This window comes from Mastigoproctus giganteus, chromosome 4 (genome assembly GCF_048544385.1).
Source record: "Mastigoproctus giganteus isolate SK-2022 chromosome 4, ASM4854438v1, whole genome shotgun sequence".
In the NCBI taxonomy this organism is placed as follows: Eukaryota; Metazoa; Arthropoda; class Arachnida; order Uropygi; family Thelyphonidae; genus Mastigoproctus; species Mastigoproctus giganteus.
The window spans coordinates 146,917,725-146,940,648 of NC_143578.1; the positions used below are offsets into that span (position 1 = coordinate 146,917,725).

Below are 22,924 nucleotides of genomic sequence, written 5' to 3' on the forward strand. Positions count from 1 at the left end.
CTGAAGTCAGTTTCTTTGGTGGTAACTTTATATCAGTGTTCCCTGTGGCAGATACCAAGTCCTTCCAGGATTGCCGCTTACACTTTCTGAAATTTGCTGTGTACATGTTTCTGGCTTCCTTTTGTACATTTGGCGGAGGGTTTCAACTTCAAGATCGTTGCACCCGCTGGAAGAGGTCTTTCGCCTTGAGTTCACCTCCCTGCGGAGTCATTAAAGGTCCTAGCACCACCAGGGAACAGCATCAAGAGCAGGGCTCTTCTTTCATATTACCTTGTCAAATGCACTAATAATTATTTCCCGTAGATTTGGCTGTTACTGTTGGTTTTGCTCTATGTATTGTCATCTGCCACGGAAAGGTGGTTGGCGAGGTCTTGAGAGCTCCCAGTTGGCTTTGCTTATTGCGTATCTGTTAAGATTTCTTAGGAGCAGGAAATCTGACAAGGGTTCTGGAGAGTTGGTATGTAATGACCCTATGCTCTGAAGTGGTCCACGAGTCCTGAACTGTCATCCGGTGATACTGCCATAATACTTCCTGTAGCAAAAGTGATGTCAATGGTCGCTTCCCACATCGTGTTGCAGAAGGTTGATAGACTGTTCCGTTGATTTAACACTGGAAAGGGAGAATTGGGAAGAACTCCTCAAACTGCTGACCGTTTCTGGTACCCTGTCCGTCCGGAGTGTGTAATGCCAGTCTGACAACTTGCAGCTGACATCAGCACCAATGATAATCTTCTCGTTTGAAAGAGTTTGTAAGACATTCTCACGGTACCTAGTGGCAAAGGTAATGTCCTCCCTCGCCTGCAGTACAAAGATATAACATAACAGCTTCCCATTGAGCTAATAACGTGGACAACACACTGCCCAGGCAGTGTGTGTCCAAGTGGGAGATTTTGCTAACAGTAATTTCGGCCTACGGTGCATTCTTCTCTGATTGTATTATTTTATAGACCAGTGGATATCCTCTGAACTGTCTCATGTGGGTTATTGGAGGATTATTATATCTGAGTTTTCTTCATCTGCTTTTATACGAATTTGGTTAGCCTGCTAACCTGCTAACTGCTCTTGCCCGCTGCGCATTAATTTTGAATAATTTGGTCATTGAAATATCACATCTTTTAGGGCGTGCTGCCATAGTCAAGCTTTGCTTGGTTGCTCTTGGCCTTTATGTACACAGGGCATTTGTTACACCGGCAGTACCCAAGTGTGGCATGACCATTGCCTTATACAAGGAGATAATCACATCCTTATCTCTCTCGTCGTGGTCGCCGTCCTCCTCACGCTGGGTGGAAAAGACCAGTTAGAATTCCCTCGATGACGGGAAGAATTTTTATGGGTCTTTTTCACGTTGTGGAAAAGACCCATAAAAATTAGTCAGTCAGCTAAGTTAGTCAGTGTCAGGCGAAGGAGCATGGTGTTTTCTCCCGGACACTCGGATTTTTCATCTAGAAAACAGAAAATCGACCTAAGAACCCAAGCAATTTACAGACAATACACACGGAGAAAAATGACCTTACTTGCAGACGCTCCTAAACCCAAACACCAACTGTCTTTATTACTACTAGAAAAATTCCTGTGTATCATTGACAAGACCCAACGAGTTACCCTTGAAGCTTGTCTGTAGTGCTCAGAAATATTGATATCTGACTACACAATTACCCTTAAGTCTTTTTCATTCTCCACCACCCTGAGTACCGCACAGTTGGTATGTTACTCTGCGGTTACTGATAACCATAGCAGTACTTTGCATTTATCAATGTTAAACTTCCGTTGCCACCTCTCAGTTCATCTGCTCAACTTTTCTAGCAACTGATGCAGTAGTGTAATGTAATTACTGTCATTAACAACTCTTCCAACCTTCGTATCGTCTGGAAACTTGAACATTAAGCTTGATATACCTTCTATATATATATATATCTTCATCAATATCTTTGATGAAGATATAGAAAACAATGGTCCTTACACCGAATCCTGGGGGACTCCACTAATACCATTAGTTCCCAAAAGCAATGTAATTGATTACCACTCTCTGCTTCTTCCCCTCAACGTCCCTTCATCTATAGCAGAAACTTGCCCTTAATGCCATACTGCTCCAATTTGTACAGCAGTCTTCCTGAGTTAGTCGGTCTCTACGTTTTATATGTAGATTATCTACATATAGAATGTTATTATTCTTACAAGAGCACCAAGTCTCTCAGGAAGTACTCGATGATAAATACATCTTGGAAAAACAAAGCCTTGTGCATCAGAGATAAATGTCATAAACAAAATGTTTCCGTAGATTAAATTACAGATAATAAACTAGAAATTAAAATACTTACATCTTGATTGGTGCCGCATCTCGATCCCAAAGAAACCGCAAACTGCAAAGTCGTCTGACCAGTGCCCATAACAAAGCATTGCGCAGGATTTCCCTTAGCATATACTCTTCCATGAAAGGGATTTCCGAAGTTGATTGTCAGTAGCATATCTTGCTGGTTACACTGGACAGTTACTAAAAGAAAATAAAAAAGTTTTGCTCATTCTTTATTGCTCTCACCCATATAAACCCCAAGTATCAGCAAAGAAACAAGGATCACAGAGAGAAACACTGGGAACGTTTGCACATGTGTGTCTGCGTACAGTAGCGTGTGTTGTAGGCTACTAAGGTCAGCCTTTTTCGATAAACCAAAAAAAACTTTAGTTTGTTTGGTTGGTATGCACAAATCTAGAAGTGACAAGCTGTTTTGGTCTGCACAGTTCTAGGAGAGATACTGCCGACCATAGAACATTAAGTGTTCAGCAAAACAAGTTTACGACTGAATTTCGGTGCAGTAAAACAATAATAAAATTCTCTATTAACAAAAGAAGTTTGTGCAGGGCATGATTCCCATTACAGAAAATTACCGCAATCTAATAACAGCCATAGATAACTGATTTATGTACTCAGCGTGGGTGTTTGACTTGAAGGTTGCCCTTATTTTGTATCCCACGAAAATTACATTTTTGTCATGAATTTCTTTACGCTATTTGCACTTATGTTGTGTGATCTGTCTGGTATTATTGTGGATCCTTCTAGAAACCCTGAATCTTTAGGTAATTATAGATTTTTCATTTCGTATACATCTATGTCGACTGTGTTAGTCTCAAATCCCTCTTTCACTTTGCATGTTTCGTTGGCCTTCACTGCATTCCAGCTCTTACCGCGCTGCTGTAGGTTAAAGCAGATATATTGTGTTAGAACATGCGTATTACATTTTACCCATGTGTTAGGACATGCGTATTACATTTTACCCATGTGTTAGGACATGCGTATTACATTTTACCCATGTGTTAGGACATGCGTATTACATTTTACCCATGTGTTAGTAGATGCGTATTACACAGGATCAGTTGAACCTGTGTACCGATCTCTTTTACAATTCTGACCTTTTTTCGCGCCTCAGATACCAAATGAAAAGAAAATATTGTAAATCAAGTCAAATTGCCTTGTCATTCTTGCCAACACAACTCAAATTACCTGGATGGTTAAGCAATCCTTACCCAACGTATAAATTTGGATAGACTCAGGATATAGTCTTAATGTGATGCTCATCATACTCAATTTCATATTCTCTGTTCACATTACAACTGCTTTTAGCCACCTGTGCTCACATACCTATCATTAGTTTTGTCTAAACAAAACTGTATTTGAATCCTTATGGGTTTTGGTAATTAACTATATAATATCGGTGTAGATACACCATAGTAAACCCATAAATTTGAACTACGCATGTAGTATAAAAGGTATCGTTTTAATAGTATCTCATATTGTGAGTACCTTCACAACGAGATAGCTGGTATTGCACTACTTCAAATAAATGTGAAAGAAAAAAAAACCCACTGGACTAAATCTATTAAACCAAACAGATGAATTATAAATTCCAAACCTAAATCATGGAACTGTTTTGATGAGAGCCTAAGAGATCTAGATTTTTATGAAGAAAAATGAATTTTGTAATAAACGAAAAAAACCCAGGTGCTTTTTTTTTTTTAAATAACTAAAACTGGATTACTTTAGACGAACCTCATCTAAAGTAATCTAAAGCCACCTCTTCTGTGCAGGTGGTGCAGAAGCTTCCAAACATGATGTTTTGCCTCTGAAATTAAAAATATCGTGAACTTTTTTTCTTGCCCAAGGGATGATCGAATTGCAAGTAAATTACCTCATCCAGCGTGAACTGTCTTATCCTAAAAAATCTACAAATTCTCTTCCAAATTTCCTGTGCGAATCGACAGTAATAAAATAAATGGTACACTGTTTTAATTTTGGTACAAAATTGGCATAATCAGTTGCCTGTCTGACTAAATATATACGTGATATCGTTCACTGGTATATTTCCGTAACCAACCCTCCACGAAAAGTCAATACGCGATGGGTAGTTTCCGCCAATTTTTAGATTTTTTAAAAAACTGCGCATTGCGGTTTCCTAAATTTGGCTTTTCTGGATTTTCTGAGTTAAACAGTGTCCAGTAGAATCGTTTTAAACCACCCTTAAAAGGATCTATATCTTTCTCCCTTAATTGCGTGCACATATGCCGAATTTTTTTGCAATATGCAGGAATTGTCTCTGCTGCTGGCCCTAGATAATTGCCGCCTTTAATTAAGGCTGTATTAAATCCCATAAAATATTTTATCGGTACCTCTTCTAAATGGTTAAATTGCAACATATTTGCCATGTCCAGCAGTCTCTTACAGCTACACATCAAATCAATTTTTGAAATACTTATTCCTCCATCTTCCCACAGTAAAAATAAAAATTTCTGCGCTATCTCTTGCCGTTTTCCTCTCCATAGAAACTTAAATGTTGGAATGCAATATCGTCTCGTTGTCCTAGCTGTGATTCCTGTTGTAAACACTGTGTATAAGATTATAGGAAGAATTACAGTTCTAACAATGATGGATTTGTTCAAAAAAGAAAATTGTCTCACTTCCCACTCTTTTAAACTATCCCGTATTTTAGTGGTGAGCCCTCCTACGGGTAGCATGGGACTCTCTCTAAACGGAACTCCTAATATTTGAATCGATTTATCCGACTCCACTTCTCGTTGTGGTAAAGGCCCATGTATCCATTCCCCTAACAATTTGATCCTAGTTTAATCTTCGTTTATGTTTAACCCCGACTTCTTACCAAAAGATCTAACGAGTGACATAAATTCTTCCACTGCATAACTCGTACTGAGAGTGGCGGTAACATCATCCGCATACACTGCTCTGCTGGCTTTGGCAGAACTGAGGCCATTCATGGTATCCCATGAATGGCCTCAGTTCTGTGTATTCTTCCCAGCAGTGGTTCTAGTGCTAACGTAAATAACAAAGGACTAAGCGGACATCCTTGCTTTATTCCCCTATCAAATAAATAAATTCTTTATTGCTGATAAGTACAGAACATGTACTAGAGACAATAATACTCATCACGGCGACATGGCCAGGAGTTTTACATTATAATATTGAGATTAATTGGCAAAACATTTTTTTTACCATTACATGGAAATTATTAGTTACACAAATTAAACATGTAAAAATGAAATTATAATAATGAAAATATGAGGACTGAACGTCATATGGAGGAAGTTATCCCAGTTCCACCGATGTAATCCACTCGAGGAGCATGTGACGGTATTTGTAGTCGGTAGCCATTTTTGTAGGTCGACTCCAAGACGGAGCAGTGCCTGAATTTTGGGGAGTGCCTGGGCAGGTAAGAACAGACTACACAGTTTCAGCCGGTTGTATTTGAGGGTTAGTGTGGGCTCTGACCTCAAGGATGGCGGAGGATTGTGCCACTGACAGAAATCCCAGATGTTTGGGGCGTTTATCACTCCTGTGTACATTTTTACTGACGTCATTAAACGCCTGCTGTCAATTAACCTCGGAAGCCTGGGTACATTTAGCTTCTCAGTCATGTCAGTTGTTCTCAATTGAGGGGGTCGGCGATGCTTATTTGTGGCCCATTTCAGGGTCCAGTATTCACACGAGAACACCGGTTTTTGAAGAGAGGGCGACGCATTTGCCCAGATCTCAGCTGCATATAAAATAGCCGGATAAACAGTGGCTTGAAGATATCTGGTAGTGGTTGCGGCATCATTGGAATGAAGTAGGTGTTGTTTCGCTCTCCAGCGTAGGGTGTTAAATCGCTTCCGGAGGTATTCCGTGTGAACATTAAATTTCAGCTTCGGATCAAAATAGATACCAAGATCCTTATGGCAGGTAACTACTGGGATGAGAGTACCTAAAACTGAAGGTTGAATTATTGTTGGTTGGTGTTTCAATGAGTATATCATTATTGCAGATTTTGAAGGGTTAAGGTTTAATCCAAACATCTTCAAGTAAGTTGAAAGGTCGGTCAAATTCTCTGTGATGGAAGACGTAATTGCCATTGGGTCTGCAGACGGTGGGATTAAGGTCAGAAACTTTATATCGTCGGCATATATTATAGCATCATCACGAAGACGCATAAAAGGAATCAGAATGGCTGAGAAGAGAAGGCCAGACAGGACACCACCTTGTGGGACTCCTGCATTGATTTTTCTTGAAAAGTGGGTCTTCTTCAAAGTGAGGTGGACACTTCTATTCTTCAATAAGGCGGTGAGGAAAGCTAGAAGGTCTCCATTAATCCTGAAGAAGAATTGTAGAAGACTGAGAAGGGCTGTGACGTCTAGACTGTCAAAAGCAGCTTCAATATCGGCGTACACTATAGCTAATTCAGATTTATTTTCGAAGGCTTGAAGAATTGATATCTGTGCGGCCATGAGGTTTGTTATGGTGGATCTATTTTCTACTGCGAAATGGAACTGTTTCAGCTTCTGTGGCATCAGCTGTTTGTTTAATGCTGGAAGGAGTGCCTTTTCTAGAAGTTTCAGGAGGGTGGAAGAAGTTGAGATTGGTCTGAAATCTTTTAGGCTTGTTGGTGCTTTAACCTTAGTTAGTGGCCTCACAGAGTATTCATTCCACTGAGTAGGGAAAACTCGTGTGGAAAGAACTGAGTTGTAGATTGAGAGTAATGCATCTAGGATATAGGGGCTAAGGCATTTAATTATGAAATGAGGTATCTTATCACAGCCTGCGGTACTAGATGGACGCAGGGAGTTAATTGCATATGTCAGTTGCTGTCTTGTGATGGAAATTATGGACAGGTCATCAGTAGCAGCAAATTGAGAGTTTTGGAGAGGGATTTCGGCAGAAGCGGACTTGGTTTTGAATCTTGAAATGTAGTTCATCCAGTTAACTAGATCAAGATTTGAATTAATGCAACTGTGTCTTGATGAGTATGGCGCTTTTCCTTTAGACAAGGTAGTATCGGTGTATCTCTTTATTGCTGATGCCTTGAGTCTGTTGAACATAGCTCTTGCTCTGGAGTATAGGATTCGATCTTGGGTTGTGCCAGAGATTTTCCACTGCCTGTGAAGGTACTGCTTGTTGTGGAAACTGCGCGCTAGATCTTTGGTCCACCAAGCTCTAGTTCTTGGAGAAATGTGTACGGTTTTGGCTGACGCATAGAGGGTGACTGTATTTATCCATCTTGTGATTAGGTCAACTGCGAGGATTGGGTCACATCCATCAAGCACATGCCATGGAATAGACTGCGCTGCCTCGAGGCACTTTTTTGGATCCAGAAAATTCGGAGAAAATATGATTTTCTTTTCAACAGTATTACGGCAATTGAAGCTGGGCATAGGCAGAACAAGAAGTAATGCAATTGGGTCGTGATCTGAATTGAAGGACGTTTCTGGTGGAATGTCGACTCTGCAAATTCCGGAACATAGAATCAAGTCAAGGCGATTGGCGCCTCTCGTTGGCTCCTCATTGATAATCGTGAACTTTGATGGAGAGAGATTGTTCATTAGTCGTTGAAGGAGAGGGCTCAGGTGAGGTGGAAGGTTAAAGTCGCCGCAGAGAATGTGCGTAGCAGGAGGGTGTAACTTACTCATTATCCAGCTAGTAGCATCGTCAATTGTTGCAGTATCTGGAGCTGGGGGAATGTAGATTGCCACTAAATCAATTAAACAGGCATTAAACTTCACAGTCACGAGTATTGCTTCATAAAATAAGGAGTTGCTAGATGTGACGTGCACCAATTTCAGGTTGGAATCCTTGACGAAGATGGCAACACCGCCGCCTCTAGATTGAGATCTTTATGTGAAGAACGATGAAAAACCAGCGGCCGCAGCATAGGCTATTGACTCCTGGTCAGGTTCAAGCCATGTTTCTGATAGACAAATTACATCCATGCTATTGGACAACAAGAGTTGTTCGAGAGTTTCAAGCTTATTTCGGAGGCTCCGGACATTTTGGTAGAAAACTCTAAGGGTGAGTTGAAAGGGAATTTTCATAAGTGCTGATCTCTTTGTAGATGCTTTTGAACACCTCAACAGATTAGGCCTGGTGGAGATTATACTGTTAATTGAAAGTGATTGAAAAGCAGGGTTATGTGGTATTACATCGGTATGTTTATTAGCAGTAGCTGGGGCAAGAAAGTGATTGGAGCTGGATGTGTGGTGCGGTGGTTTTCGACGGTCGAGAGACACTAGTGTTGTTTCACAATTAGTTAGTCATGCAGGGGAGAGTTGTGTCATCTTTCGGTTTTGGTCATAAGATGAAGTTGCATTGGATGGTTTTGGGTCTTTCGATTCATAAAAAGGCCTGATTAGAGTGCCAACTGGCCATACAGATGTGGATGCAACTGATCTGAATGCCCGACTTTCGCAAACTACTCTAAAGGACGAATAATTTTGCGTTTTCTTGAGTAAATTTGCAGGTACTTTGGTATGCAGTTCTTTACTTATTGCAGTCTCAATTTCCTCAGCAGTTGTCAGTGCCCCCAGTCGGGAAATAAAAAGACTTCTGTGCTGGGAGGTGGAAGGCTTGCTCATCGATCTCAGAATAGAGGACGTGGAGGTACCAATCCTAATCTGACCCTTTTCCTTGATATTGGCAGGGTGACTCTTAATTTGAAAGGGTGACCTGGGGAAATGAGGGTTCTGATTAGCTGCTAATTGAGATGAAACAGAACGGGTAGCAGCGATTTTTGCCCAAGACTGTTTGTTCATGACAGGTGAGCAATGGCTGCTTTCAGACAGCAGTGTAAGAACAAAATTCTTACACTTATCCTAGCGAATGTTATGTTATAAATATTATAACATAACAAGAAAAAAATGTATATATTAAATAATATTATGTACATAGGATGATTTCAGCTTAGATTGCGATCGCTCTGTACCGTACAGTCAAGTAGAGGAGGATTAACGTAACAACGGGGGGTAGCAGGACGGTACACAAGACAATGGGAGCACTGGAACACTAGTACAAAGGGAGCACCGCAAGGCCAGTTCATGGTCGCATAAACAGAAAGTGAGCAGCTCTTTGGAAGGAAAGAACAAGGGAACCGACTCCCCCTTGTGGAGAGGAAGATTTTAAGAACTAGGAGGGTGAAGAAAACCCTGGATGCGATATACACTATGTAGAAATGGCTGCAGCTATTTGAAACAGACCGACTCCTTGAGCACTTATTAATTTCCAAGGAGCGGTAGAGAAGAAACAGAGTGGACTAATGGCGGTAAGTGAATCGGGAATGATCACAAGGAAATATATAGAAATTTCTAGACGCCCAGTAGTTCATCGAAGTTGATGGAAATTTTGTAAACAGGAAGTTACCGCAGGAGAGGGAGGGCCAAGAAAAAACGGAAGAAGTGGGAGAGAGCGAATGAGAATAATGAGATGATGGAGAACGAACGACGATTGGATCAAAATAGAATGAGCGGCTGAAACAAAAGGCAGATGCAAGAAAGGAGTGAGGGAGGTTTTTTTTTTGAGAGAGTTGTGAGTTTTGGCAGTGTGGAAGTTTGGAGAGTTCCCGTGGAGATGCCTGAGTGATGTGCGGCTGGAAAGAAATCCCGAGAAGTGCCGGGAGAATCGCCAGAAAGTAGCGGCCAGAGTAATGAGTTGTGGGAGATGCTGTTTAAGAGTTGTTGAAATAGGAAGGAGATAATCCTTGAAAGATGGAAACACCTATGCTGGAGCTGAGTAAAAAAAGGATCGAAAAGCCTCACCATAGAACGATAAGGAAGAACTACATAGCCAGGCTTCTTAATAAAGCAGTAAGAAGAGTCCTGATAATCCTATTATGCTTCCCAGTTTCGTCGAACTGATCAGACGCCCAAAAAGCAGGCCGGAGCAACTTATTTAATAGCCGTATGGAAAGAAGAGCGAGTTCCTGAACGTAGGAGAATCCCTGTAGAAGAGCAGCAGTTCCTTTGCCGATGAATACTTCCAGTTGGAGCCTGATGATGGCCTATGCTGTCGATGATGAGTCGCCCCTGAACTGAGAAAAGGTAGTGTAAGGAGTGATTCCCTAAGTTAATATGTAAGTACGAGATAATAATTTTAAACTAGATTTGAAGAGAAGGACTTTAGAAAAATGTTTATTTAGTTGATAGTAGATTTGAAGAGAAGGACTTTAGAAAAATGTTTATTTAGTTGATAGTAGATTTGGTATTGATTAGTATAAAAGGAAGAAAAGGGTTCATAGATGTATGTACTTCATCTCAAGGATAAGTTAAAGCAAGGAAGAATTAGATACATGTACTTGAGACTGGTATGTTCTAAGTTAAGATGTAAAGGTGTTCTATGTACTAGAAACGTTACAAGATATTAAGATTGAATTATTTTGGAAGGGATAAATTAATGAAAGATTATAGCGGGGATTTATAAATCTAGGACAATATCCATAGAGGTGTTAAGCCCACTGAGGTAATTCCAGTTGGGAAGTTTAACTGTTAGAAAGTAAAAATAATGTTAGGAGATGTAACCTAAACCAGAAGGAGAAAAAGCAGAAAGACACGAAGAGACATATTATATCATTTGCTATTAATTTTACATCTTAACACACATATAATGCCAGTTATTAACATTATACCAATTGATGTTGTATGATACAATTCTTTAATGTATATACTGTGAAATAAACAAATTTGTATATGGTTATCATGTGTAGTATTGAGTCATTCTGAATATTCAGCCAGTCCAGAGGAGACATACAGAAAATATTATCCCCCCAGAATCTACACTAATTACACCCCCCACAATTGGCGAGCAAAGCCAGGATATATCCTCACGACGGAAGGCTGGTGTTCAGAACGACAGAATAAAAAGTAATTCAGTTGCTGAAACTGAGGAAAAAATTCAGCTGGCGAGCCAGAAAAAAGAATAGTAAGTATAATAGGTTGATTAATTTGAGGTAATGTGCATATAGTTGTGAATTGATTAAGATATATATATAATTTTGGAATTAAAGAGGAATTAGATTGTTAGTTAAGTTAAACCCCCAAAGATAAGTCATGGCTACAAGGAGAGCGAACAGCAGTAGGGATAGAGAAATGGAAAATAATAATGGACGGGAGACATCAGTAGAAACTATTATTTCCAGTGTAGGGAACGATAATAGGGGGACACTCAAACTTAGTAAGTTTTTAAAAACATTTAGGGGCGAGCCATCAGAAAGCATAGACTATTTTCTACGGAGACTAAAACTGATTAAAGAAAAGGAAGGCCTGTCTGAACTGGAAATAGTCATGATGGCGGAATTCAAGCTGGAGGGCAGGGCCCAGACTAAATATTTAGAGGAGACCCAAGCGATGGAGGTGGAAACCCTAGATGCATTTGAAAAGATATTAAGAAAGCTATTTTCCCCGAAAAACTCTTTTCTAGAAGGAATAGGTATATTAAATAACTACTCTCAAACAAGTCGGGAAACAGTAGAAGAGTATCATAAAAGATTTATAAATGTAAAATTAAATACAGAAGTATCGGAAAAAGAAAGTAGCGCTTTTGACAAAATCCTGATGGGGCAGTTTTTGATGGGGGTCAGGGATAAATACAAAAAAGAAATTTTGAGGAGAAAACCAAATTCATTAGCAGAGGCCCTGGAACTGGCTGTAGTAGAACAAATGTATTTAGGAGCAGCATTTAAGAAAAAAATGGGATGGGAATAGTTTTAGTGACAAAAAAAAAAAAAAAAAATTTTTACATTTTAATTAATGTACATGTATAGAATTGTATATAGGAATAGGAGTATTTAAGGTTGTTGTTAATAAGTAGGCCATGGAAGAAGACGCACATGCAGGGAACCTGTAGAAAATTTATAATGGGGATATAAATTTTAAAGGGAGGCGGAAGGAATGTAAGAACAAAATTCTTACACTTATCCTAGCGAATGTTATGTTATAAATATTATAACATAACAAGAAAAAAATGTATATATTAAATAATATTATGTACATAGGATGATTTCAGCTTAGATTGCGATCGCTCTGTACCGTACAGTCAAGTAGAGGAGGATTAACGTAACAACGGGGGGTAGCAGGACGGTACACAAGACAATGGGAGCACTGGAACACTAGTACAAAGGGAGCACCGCAAGGCCAGTTCATGGTCGCATAAACAGAAAGTGAGCAGCTCTTTGGAAGGAAAGAACAAGGGAACCGACTCCCCCTTGTGGAGAGGAAGATTTTAAGAACTAGGAGGGTGAAGAAAACCCTGGATGCGATATACACTATGTAGAAATGGCTGCAGCTATTTGAAACAGACCGACTCCTTGAGCACTTATTAATTTCCAAGGAGCGGTAGAGAAGAAACAGAGTGGACTAATGGCGGTAAGTGAATCGGGAATGATCACAAGGAAATATATAGAAATTTCTAGACGCCCAGTAGTTCATCGAAGTTGATGGAAATTTTGTAAACAGGAAGTTACCGCAGGAGAGGGAGGGCCAAGAAAAAACGGAAGAAGTGGGAGAGAGCGAATGAGAATAATGAGATGATGGAGAACGAACGACGATTGGATCAAAATAGAATGAGCGGCTGAAACAAAAGGCAGATGCAAGAAAGGAGTGAGGGAGGTTTTTTTTTTGAGAGAGTTGTGAGTTTTGGCAGTGTGGAAGTTTGGAGAGTTCCCGTGGAGATGCCTGAGTGATGTGCGGCTGGAAAGAAATCCCGAGAAGTGCCGGGAGAATCGCCAGAAAGTAGCGGCCAGAGTAATGAGTTGTGGGAGATGCTGTTTAAGAGTTGTTGAAATAGGAAGGAGATAATCCTTGAAAGATGGAAACACCTATGCTGGAGCTGAGTAAAAAAAGGATCGAAAAGCCTCACCATAGAACGATAAGGAAGAACTACATAGCCAGGCTTCTTAATAAAGCAGTAAGAAGAGTCCTGATAATCCTATTATGCTTCCCAGTTTCGTCGAACTGATCAGACGCCCAAAAAGCAGGCCGGAGCAACTTATTTAATAGCCGTATGGAAAGAAGAGCGAGTTCCTGAACGTAGGAGAATCCCTGTAGAAGAGCAGCAGTTCCTTTGCCGATGAATACTTCCAGTTGGAGCCTGATGATGGCCTATGCTGTCGATGATGAGTCGCCCCTGAACTGAGAAAAGGTAGTGTAAGGAGTGATTCCCTAAGTTAATATGTAAGTACGAGATAATAATTTTAAACTAGATTTGAAGAGAAGGACTTTAGAAAAATGTTTATTTAGTTGATAGTAGATTTGAAGAGAAGGACTTTAGAAAAATGTTTATTTAGTTGATAGTAGATTTGGTATTGATTAGTATAAAAGGAAGAAAAGGGTTCATAGATGTATGTACTTCATCTCAAGGATAAGTTAAAGCAAGGAAGAATTAGATACATGTACTTGAGACTGGTATGTTCTAAGTTAAGATGTAAAGGTGTTCTATGTACTAGAAACGTTACAAGATATTAAGATTGAATTATTTTGGAAGGGATAAATTAATGAAAGATTATAGCGGGGATTTATAAATCTAGGACAATATCCATAGAGGTGTTAAGCCCACTGAGGTAATTCCAGTTGGGAAGTTTAACTGTTAGAAAGTAAAAATAATGTTATGAGATGTAACCTAAACCAGAAGGAGAAAAAGCAGAAAGACACGAAGAGACATATTATATCATTTGCTATTAATTTTACATCTTAACACACATATAATGCCAGTTATTAACATTATACCAATTGATGTTGTATGATACAATTCTTTAATGTATATACTGTGAAATAAACAAATTTGTATATGGTTATCATGTGTAGTATTGAGTCATTCTGAATATTCAGCCAGTCCAGAGGAGACATACACGAACTATTATTCCCCCAGAATCTGTGATCTTCTGTGCAGTATACACGTCAGGTGTTAACGTAGAGGGTGGTAAATTAAGGGGGAAATTTAAGTGAGAAATACAAAGTTAAAAGAGGTGGGCCTGGAAGGTTAATATGATTTATTATTAAAGAAATAAATAATAATAATAAAAGAAAAAGTATTATACCTCCAGAATAACTCACTTCCACAAACCACCCCCCACAGCAGCACAGATGGTAAAACTGAGGTCAATTTTGAAGGTGGGATGCTAATTTGGTGGGCTGCCACTTGTGGATCGCACCTCTGTTCAGCTTCTTGACACGAATTCATGACCAGGACTTCGCTGCTTGCTACATTAGGGAATTGAGATTCCTCTGAAAGGTGATTGGCTACCTGAGTATTTAGGCAACATTCCAATTCAGCGGGATCGTGTGAGGTCAAAATATCTAACTCTGCGGATTTGGTGGTGGATTGAGTGTTGATTCTGTTAACTGGTTCATTTTGTTTGGAAAACTTATGAATTTTGAAGCATCCGGTTTTGATTTGCATATTAGTATACAGATCGTTAAGAGCAGACATCAGTTTATCTATAAACACAGGTATGAAATTTCTTTGCAACTCATCTGCTACAGACTTGCTTATTGACTCATTCTGGGTTTCAGGCCTTGGATTTTCCTGTATGGACAGTGCGGCCGTTGACACTATTCCTGGCAAAGAGATATCAGTTTGGATCGTTGCATTATTAGTGCTCCGTGCCTGAGAAACAGTTAATTTGTCTTTGGTACACGACGGTTGCAACAAGCTTTGCGACGAAAAACTTATCTCACCCCTAATACACCCTGGTGTTTTGCAACTGATTAACTTGGGTGTTTCGTTATGACAGTTATTGAGAGTATCCGTAGGGAGGATCGACTTAGCAGTATTACGATTCTTTGAAATTACATCAGATGGCACATCTCGCGACAAAAGTTGTATATTGGCCATGTTATTCATATCAGAATTTTCGTTCATGTTGCTATGTTCAGATTGCCTGCTATTGACTGCGTCTATCCCTTTTGAGTTAAGTTTCATTTCGTGCAGGTTGCAAATTGAAGCGTGTTTGTTCCTTGACGTACGCATCAAATTATAAATTGTGGTAACTTGTTCGCTGAGTTTTTCGTTCCGTTGTTTTTCTTTTTCAGAGCTCATTATGAGTTCTTGCTGAGTTGTTAATATCGTCCGGATTTGCTGTTTTAAAAGGTCCTGGTTGGTAATGACCGTATCTAGTCTGTTTTGTAACCTAACTATATGGGATTCCAAGTCGTAATGCTTTGTGTTGCTTCGACTTATTGACGAGCTTTGCTCTGGACAATTTTTTTTAATTAACTGTAGAGTGTCTGTACAGTTGTTGTCTTGTAAAGTGAGTTTGGGTCCAAGGGTTTCTATCTCTGAATCCTCAAAAGAGACTTCGTTATCTGATAATTCATCAATAATCTTAGAGAGCGCTTCTTTTCGTTTCTTTTCAGATATTTTCTCGGTTCGGTTTGTCTCTGTTGCAGTACAGCCTGCACAAATCCATTCAATTTTTTTTTCTTGCTTCATTTTCTTAAATGTACTATGCGCCACTGAGGCACATTTGAGACAATATTCCATTTTGCAGCTTATACAGAAAAGCGTATTTTTTACCTGATTCTTGCAGATCAGGCATGTCTCTGTTCTCTTCATCTTCAGTTATTGAAAAAGCTTGCTTATTCCCCGAGAAAACTTAAAACACTGTGAGTTCGGTTTTCGTTGCTCTTCTAAGCCGATTTCTGCGTGACAATCACACAAGGGCTGGTCTCCGAGTTTCTATAGCTTTAACGGTGTTATTTGTGGCCGTCAAATTTGTTGGGGCAGGAAAATAATTGTCTGCTTACAGTAATGTTTATGGTTCAAGTCTCTGTTGGAGTTCCTTTGTCAAAACGACCTTGGAGTAAGTACCAAAAACAACTCTCCCGTTCAAGGTCTTAGTGACTGCTTAGTACAGTAATACCCCGAAGTTACGCGATAGGTGGGTCCGACGAAAATCGCGTAAGTCGGGGTACAACTTTGCATATAAATACATATAAATTTTGCTTAATTGGGACCAAGGACTAACAAAAACACTAGTTTAGAAGAAAAATATTAATAAAATTGCAGTTATTTATACATATTAATACAAAATATATATTAAAAAACAAATGACTTACGTAAAAAAGTTATTTCGATGTCGATGGCTTCATAAAATCTAACAAATTCATCTGATGACAGCGCGTTCTTTTTTTCACGCAGAATTTCTTCGTAGCAAGCTAATAATTTTTTTATTCCTTGCTTTGTAGCTATAACGCGTTCTTCGTTGGAGTCTATGTTTTCTAAAATTTTTAAGCCCTTTACAATTGAGCCCTTTTCAATTTTCAACCTGTCAAGTTTGCAATTGTCATGTGCTTTTCGCCGTTGCTTCATTTAGGCCTGTAGCACGTGCAATATCACATGGTCTTTCATTTCGCTCAAAGCGTTTCACAATTTCATATTTTTTCTCTATCGACAGAGGTGGACTGGCCATAAGCCTTACCGGGAAACCCCGGTGGGCCAGTGTGATTTTGGCCATAAACCATAGTATGAGGGCACTATAAATTTTCCCGGGTAAGAATTTTTGACCCAGTCCGCCTCTGTTTATCGATAATTGCTTTTCTTTTTCTCTCTGAATCTGCAGTGTCTTCACCAGGACGCTTTCTTTTCACACCTTTTAATTAAGTATTTTACTCATTTTTAGGGAATAAAGCACAATTACAAAACGAGGAGGCACGCTTGATACGCATAAACAAAGCTGCGCGCATGTAGCAACTGAATAAACAACACCATAAAGGCAGAGATACACTATTAACACCTATTAACACCTCACATTTCTAGGGGTTACTACCATAAAACAATAAAAATCCAGTTGCATTTCTGCTAGTGAAATCTGTTATAAACTGGTAGTAAACTCGATCTAATTGCATTTGCGATTATACCGATAGCTGGAATTGTGTTGGTTTTTACGTTATTATGGTGAAATGTGTTTCCCCTTCACTGATATAAAAAACGTAAAAGCAGCAAAGTTGAATTTTGTTCATCTTTCGCTCTCATTCTCCGCCATCGCACCGTATGTCGATAACATATGAAAAACGACCTTGAAGATAGTGGGCGACAGCGTTGCCAAACGAAAAAAATCAAGAACCGCGTAACTCCGAGTTCGCGTAAGTCGGGGTAGCGTAAGTCGGGGTATTACTGTATAAGCTTATGAGCAAGTATACATCAATTTTAACGTTTTTCGAAATTTCTCCATTTATCAAAAGTCTTGTGCTAGTACATAGATTTCTCAGGACTGTAAACAACTGAGATCCTATGTTCGTATCTTTAATATATATATATGTAGATTCCTACAAAAAGCTGTTTCAGATCATAGCAGACCCAATATATTCTGTTACTGACATACAGTTTTTAATTGGGGAAGAATAAAATAAAAGGATGCGTCGCTATCAAAAAAAAGGGAGCACTGTCACAGCGGTCTTTGAAACTGCTTATGGATGGCTGGCATTGCTGGAAGAATTTACAAAGCTGGAAAACGCATAGTATATTTTGATACTGACTCAATACTGTATATTGGGATGAAAAATTACGCATAATTGCAATCACCTTGCATAAGTTGTTAGGGAACTACGATCTGTGAAAATCACACATTTTGTTGCCACCAGCCCAAAAAATTTTGTGCCCGGATATCTGCTGGCTCAACTATTAATAAATGTAAAGGAATATCGTCAGCTCAATCTGCATGTGAACACTTAACTTTTAATGCAAAAAAATACTGGATGAACACACAACGGTGCACGTTTATTCCCCTTGCATAAAGGACAGGTTTCGAGAAACAAATATAGTTCCAAAATCGTTCCAATTTTCTTCATTCTTACAAAAACGAGGAGTCGTTCCGAGTTCTTACGTGATATATCCATTCAGATGGACGGAGCATCCCTTCACAGCACTCAGAGTGGCAAAACAACCCTAGTGTCGTTAATTGCGGAAGAATAAAAATAACAGAGATAAAACTCATCATCTCAAATGTTAGTAGAATTACTTACCTGTTCCGAAACTCAGCAATTGTACACAGATTTGAAAAGGATATTTCCCCATTGAATTTCGCAAAGGACTAGTGGAGATCGAATTTAGTGCCGAAGCCAAAAGTTTCCTTGTGATTGACGACCTTTTCAATGAAGCTACAACATGTGACAAATTTAGGTTTGTTCACACAAAGATCTCACCGAAGCAATTTATCTGCCTTTCTGTTATCACAAAATGTGTTTCCGAAAGGGAAAGAAGCCCAAATTATTAGTCTAAATTGTTACTACTGGATTTTGTGGAAAAATCCTCAAGACATGTCCAAAATCTCGTTCTTAGCAAGAGTGATGTATTCCCAGAAACCAAGCATTTTTAATTGAATCATATTCAATGACAGTGAGGACAGTAAGGGATGTCCTTTTTATTGACTTAAAGCCCCAAACCAGCAACAACGAGAGACTGCGAACAAATTGTTTATGTTAAACTGGTCCGATCGTGGTTTATAAACCTAAGCCCCCATGAAAGTGCGTTCAGTTCAGTATTAAAACAGATCGGAAAGGTTTATCAAAGCTCTGAGTGCCTGCAGTTCTCTAAGACAGCTACGACTTCTTCTAACAATAGGAAGTTTGTTGAGCAGGTTGTTACTTTTTCTTAAAGTTCAGCACATTCATTTGCATTCTCTCCTTCGTTCACATGGAGTGGAATATCAGTGGTAGCAGGCATACTATCCAGAGTGGACTCTTGCGGTTCGTTGGGGTAAAGATGGTTTAATATTGGTTCCATTAGTGAATGTTGACTTGTTGGAATCCCCATTTCACTAACAAATTGTTGAAGTCATGCAGCTGTGTTTCTAAGTCATTTAGTTTGTCTAAAATTACTTTGTTTTGGAATCTTCATGTTCTTAAATGTTCATTTTCTTTAGTTAGATTAATAAGGTTAGTTTGCAGTGGTAACGTCAGTTCCCTAAATACTCGTTCCGACCGGTTAAGGTGCTCTGGGAGTTATGCTAGGTGGGCAGAACATAGGCAATTATGTATAGAGGTAGAATGTTCTTTTCTGGGAGGAATATTGTGCAGTCGCTCATTAACCGTTGATAGGCTCACTTGTCCTTTCTCATTTTCGAGGTGATGCTGGCTCTCTCTTTGTGACAGTTCATTAGACTCAACCATTTGGATGAGGTGCTTGGGATTAGCCAATCGCTTCTGTTCAATGTTGTGGTTAGACTTAGATACGTCAAAGAGGTCTGTTATCATATTGCTTGACGGGTTTATTTTGTTCACGCATAGAGAAAACTTCATCCCTGAGATCTTCAGTTTGCGCCCCTAGACGTTTTATCAGGCGGTTATAGGCCCAATATTCAGGAAAGGGACATGTTTCCTCCAGCGAGCGACCTTCAAAGTTTAGAAGGGCTGAACATAAACCGTCACGTTCTGAACTATGCTCAGTTTCGGCTTGATTTCGTGGTTGTAGATGCCTTATTTCATTCACAATTAAATCTAGTTTTTTATCATCTGCTTGTCGATGGTCAGATTTTTTGTTGGTTCCTAGGCAAGCTTCGAGTTGGGTGTTTCACTTGGGATATATAGACTTGGGCTGTTGTTTATTTGGGACTGGAATATTGAATATTGAAATTCATTTAAGTTTACAATACTCTTTTCACTGTTTTTGGGGGAAAATTTCCCCTTCCTGGCTGATCTGTAGATTGCTTTGATAATAGTGTCTTGAATGTTTGTTCCTAACTCCTCAGGAGTAAGCATTGTGAGGGGTTTGATCTCGAGTCCTTAGAAGTCCTCCATAACAGATCTGTCAAAGAGCTGCTAGACCACCTTCCTAAGGGAGAACCTGATGAATTCCTGGATTTCCTCCTATATTGGTGGCGTCGTGCAGTGGTGGAGATTGACGTGAAGGTTGATGACCCTATTGTCACTCATGGTCCAATTCGGTATTATGGCCCAGTTACTGATTTTGGGGGTTAGAGGGGAACAGGTAACCTGTGTGTTATCAGACACTCAGCCTAAAACACTGATGGATCCAATATCTTTCTATTACAGAAGATTTAGAAGTCAGGTTGGCCTGCCTCCCTAAAATCCACTCATGCACACCTTCTCGATTATAAGCCCTGTTACATCACTTAGGTGGCAACGAAGGTGTAGAGTGGTTCTATACAATGGTCAGTGTGAAGAGGAAAAGACCAAACCCCCCAGCATATGACAGCACGACAAAATAAATGGCCCTCAGTGCCCAGCAGCTTTCACTCCCCCTCTTACGGCAGCCAGAGGATCAGAGTGGAAGCAGAGGGTGCTAAGAATCTCTGGGTACGACCAGGCTGCCATGCACGGAAACTGAACTTGGCCTGTTATAACGTAAGATCACTCATCGGTGAAGACAGGATATTAGAGCTGTAAACGGAATTAGAAAATGTGAATTGGAATATCATCGGTTTGGCTGAAACAAGAAGAAGAAATGAATCACTTAGAAGTTTATCAAGTGGAAATCTCCTGTGCACCAATGGACACAGTGAAAGGAGTGAAGGTGGGGTTGGGTTTCCCGTTCATAAAGATTTTAAAAACAACATTTTGGAATTCAACAGCACATCACCAAGGGTGTCAAGACTAATATTCAAGATTTCTAAGAAATACAAGCTAAAGGTTATAATGATTTATGCACCAACATCGAGCCATGATGATGAAAAGGTTGAAGAAATGTACACCGAAATTGAGTCTTCTAGATGAGCAGAAAACCCACTACACTATTATTATGGGAGACTTCAATGCTAAGGTTGGAAAAAGACAAAACAACGCAGAAAGGGGAAATATAGGAAATTTTGGAATTGGTGAAAGAAATGAAAGAGGTGAAAGACTTGTGGAATTTGCAGAATTTCAAGGACTGTCAGTAAAGAACACTTTTTTCAAGAAAAAGGTGAACAGAAAGTGGACATGGAAGAGACCAAATGGATTAACAACTAATGAAATCGACTTCATCATCACTATCAGAAGATATATTGCGAATGATGTTACCGTCCTGATTAAGGTAAATGTTGGAAGTGATCACAGAATGGAAAGATGTACACTTGATATAGATGTAGTAAAGGAAAGGAAAAAAACTGACTCGAGTAAATAATACAAAGGTCTTTGAGATAACAGAAGAGGAGAAAAAGCAATATGTACTGGAATTTAAGAACAAGTTTGAGCTTCTGCAGCTTGCTCAGGACCAAGATATCGACGAGGAATATTACAACTTTCTGAAAGTGATAAAGCCCAAGAAACCTATAGGGAAAAAAAAATCCAAAGAAGAAAAAATTAGTCAAGAAACACTTGTCATGATGAACCGAAGACGACAAATGAAGAGCAAGAAAAACACTGACAGAAAGAAAATTGAGTATACTGAGTTATGCAAAGCCATTAGAAAGAGACTCAGAGAGGACATAAGAAGATTTAACACAAGAAAAGTAGAACAAGCATTAAGGGAAAACAAAGGATTTAAATGAGCAGCCATTAGCAGTAATACAGAAAAACAAATGATACTGAAACTGAAGAATAGCAATGGTGTACTTATAAACAGCAGAGAGGGCATAATTCAAATAGCAGAAGACTACTATAGAGAATTATACAAGGAGCGAGGGAATGATGCCAGCAGTGAGGACGATGGATTGCAAAGTAGCAACACATACGACATACCCGATATTCTTCCTAATGAGGTAGAACATGCATTGAAGAAAATGAAGAATCAGAAAGCCCCGGGGGAAGATGAAGTTACTGTAGAGTTGTTAAAATTTGGAGGAAGAGACATAACACAAAAACTGGCAAGGCTCTTCACAAAGTGCATTCGAAAAGGTGTGACTCCTAAGCAGTGGAATAATGAAAACATAGTTTTGCTGCATAAGAAAGGAGATAAATCAGAAATTGGAAATTATAGACCAATTAGCTTGTTATTCCACATCTACAAGTTGTTCACAAGGGTCATTACTAACAGATTAGAAAGAATACTTGATGAGAATCAACCGAAAGAGCAAGCTGGCTTTAGAACAGGATTCTCAACTATGGATCACCTTCACGTAATATCACAGCTAATGGAGAAAGCAAATGAATATAAAACACCATTATGCCTGGCATTTGTGGATTATGAAAAGGCATTTGACTCCATACAGCATAAGGCAATGTTTCGGGCACTAAAAAGACAAGGCATAGATACCCCACATATTATGATTTTGAAGAAAATATATGAGAGTGCTACCTCCTTTATTCGACTAGACAAAGATAGTAGGAAATTTAAAATCGAGAAAGGAGTTCGACAAGGAGACACAATATCTCCGAAGCTGTTTACTGCTGCCCTTAAGGAAGCTTTCAGAAGATTAGACTGGTCGCAGAATGGAGTCAATGTGAACGGAGAGTACCTACACCATTTACGATTTGCAGATGACATTGTGGTCATAAGCCACGATCCCAAAGAATTAGAGGAAAATCTTAATCAGTTATGCATAGTTAGGTTTAATAGATTTTGGACTAAAGATGAATATATCTAAAACAAAAGTAATGATGAACAAGTATGCCACAGAAAGGAAAATAATGATTGAAGGAGCAGTAATTGAAAATGTGGAGTCATATACTTATCTGGGACAAGTTATTAGCTGTAATGATGATAAATGGCTGGAAATATAATAACATACTGAAGAGCAATATCCCAGTTTGT

The 22,924-nt window shown here is 39.2% G+C and overlaps 1 protein-coding gene across 1 annotated transcript in view; it reads right to left on the bottom strand.

Annotated features, from left to right (window-relative positions):
* The window catches only part of LOC150087119 (uncharacterized), a 447,878-nt gene that overhangs the window by 178,737 nt on the left and 246,217 nt on the right, over window positions 1–22,924 (bottom strand). The window contains exon 17 of the mRNA XM_090372381.1: window positions 2,319–2,491. Coding sequence (XP_090228507.1) covers window positions 2,319–2,491 — 173 coding nt within the window. The remainder of the gene's footprint in view (window positions 1–2,318; window positions 2,492–22,924) is intronic.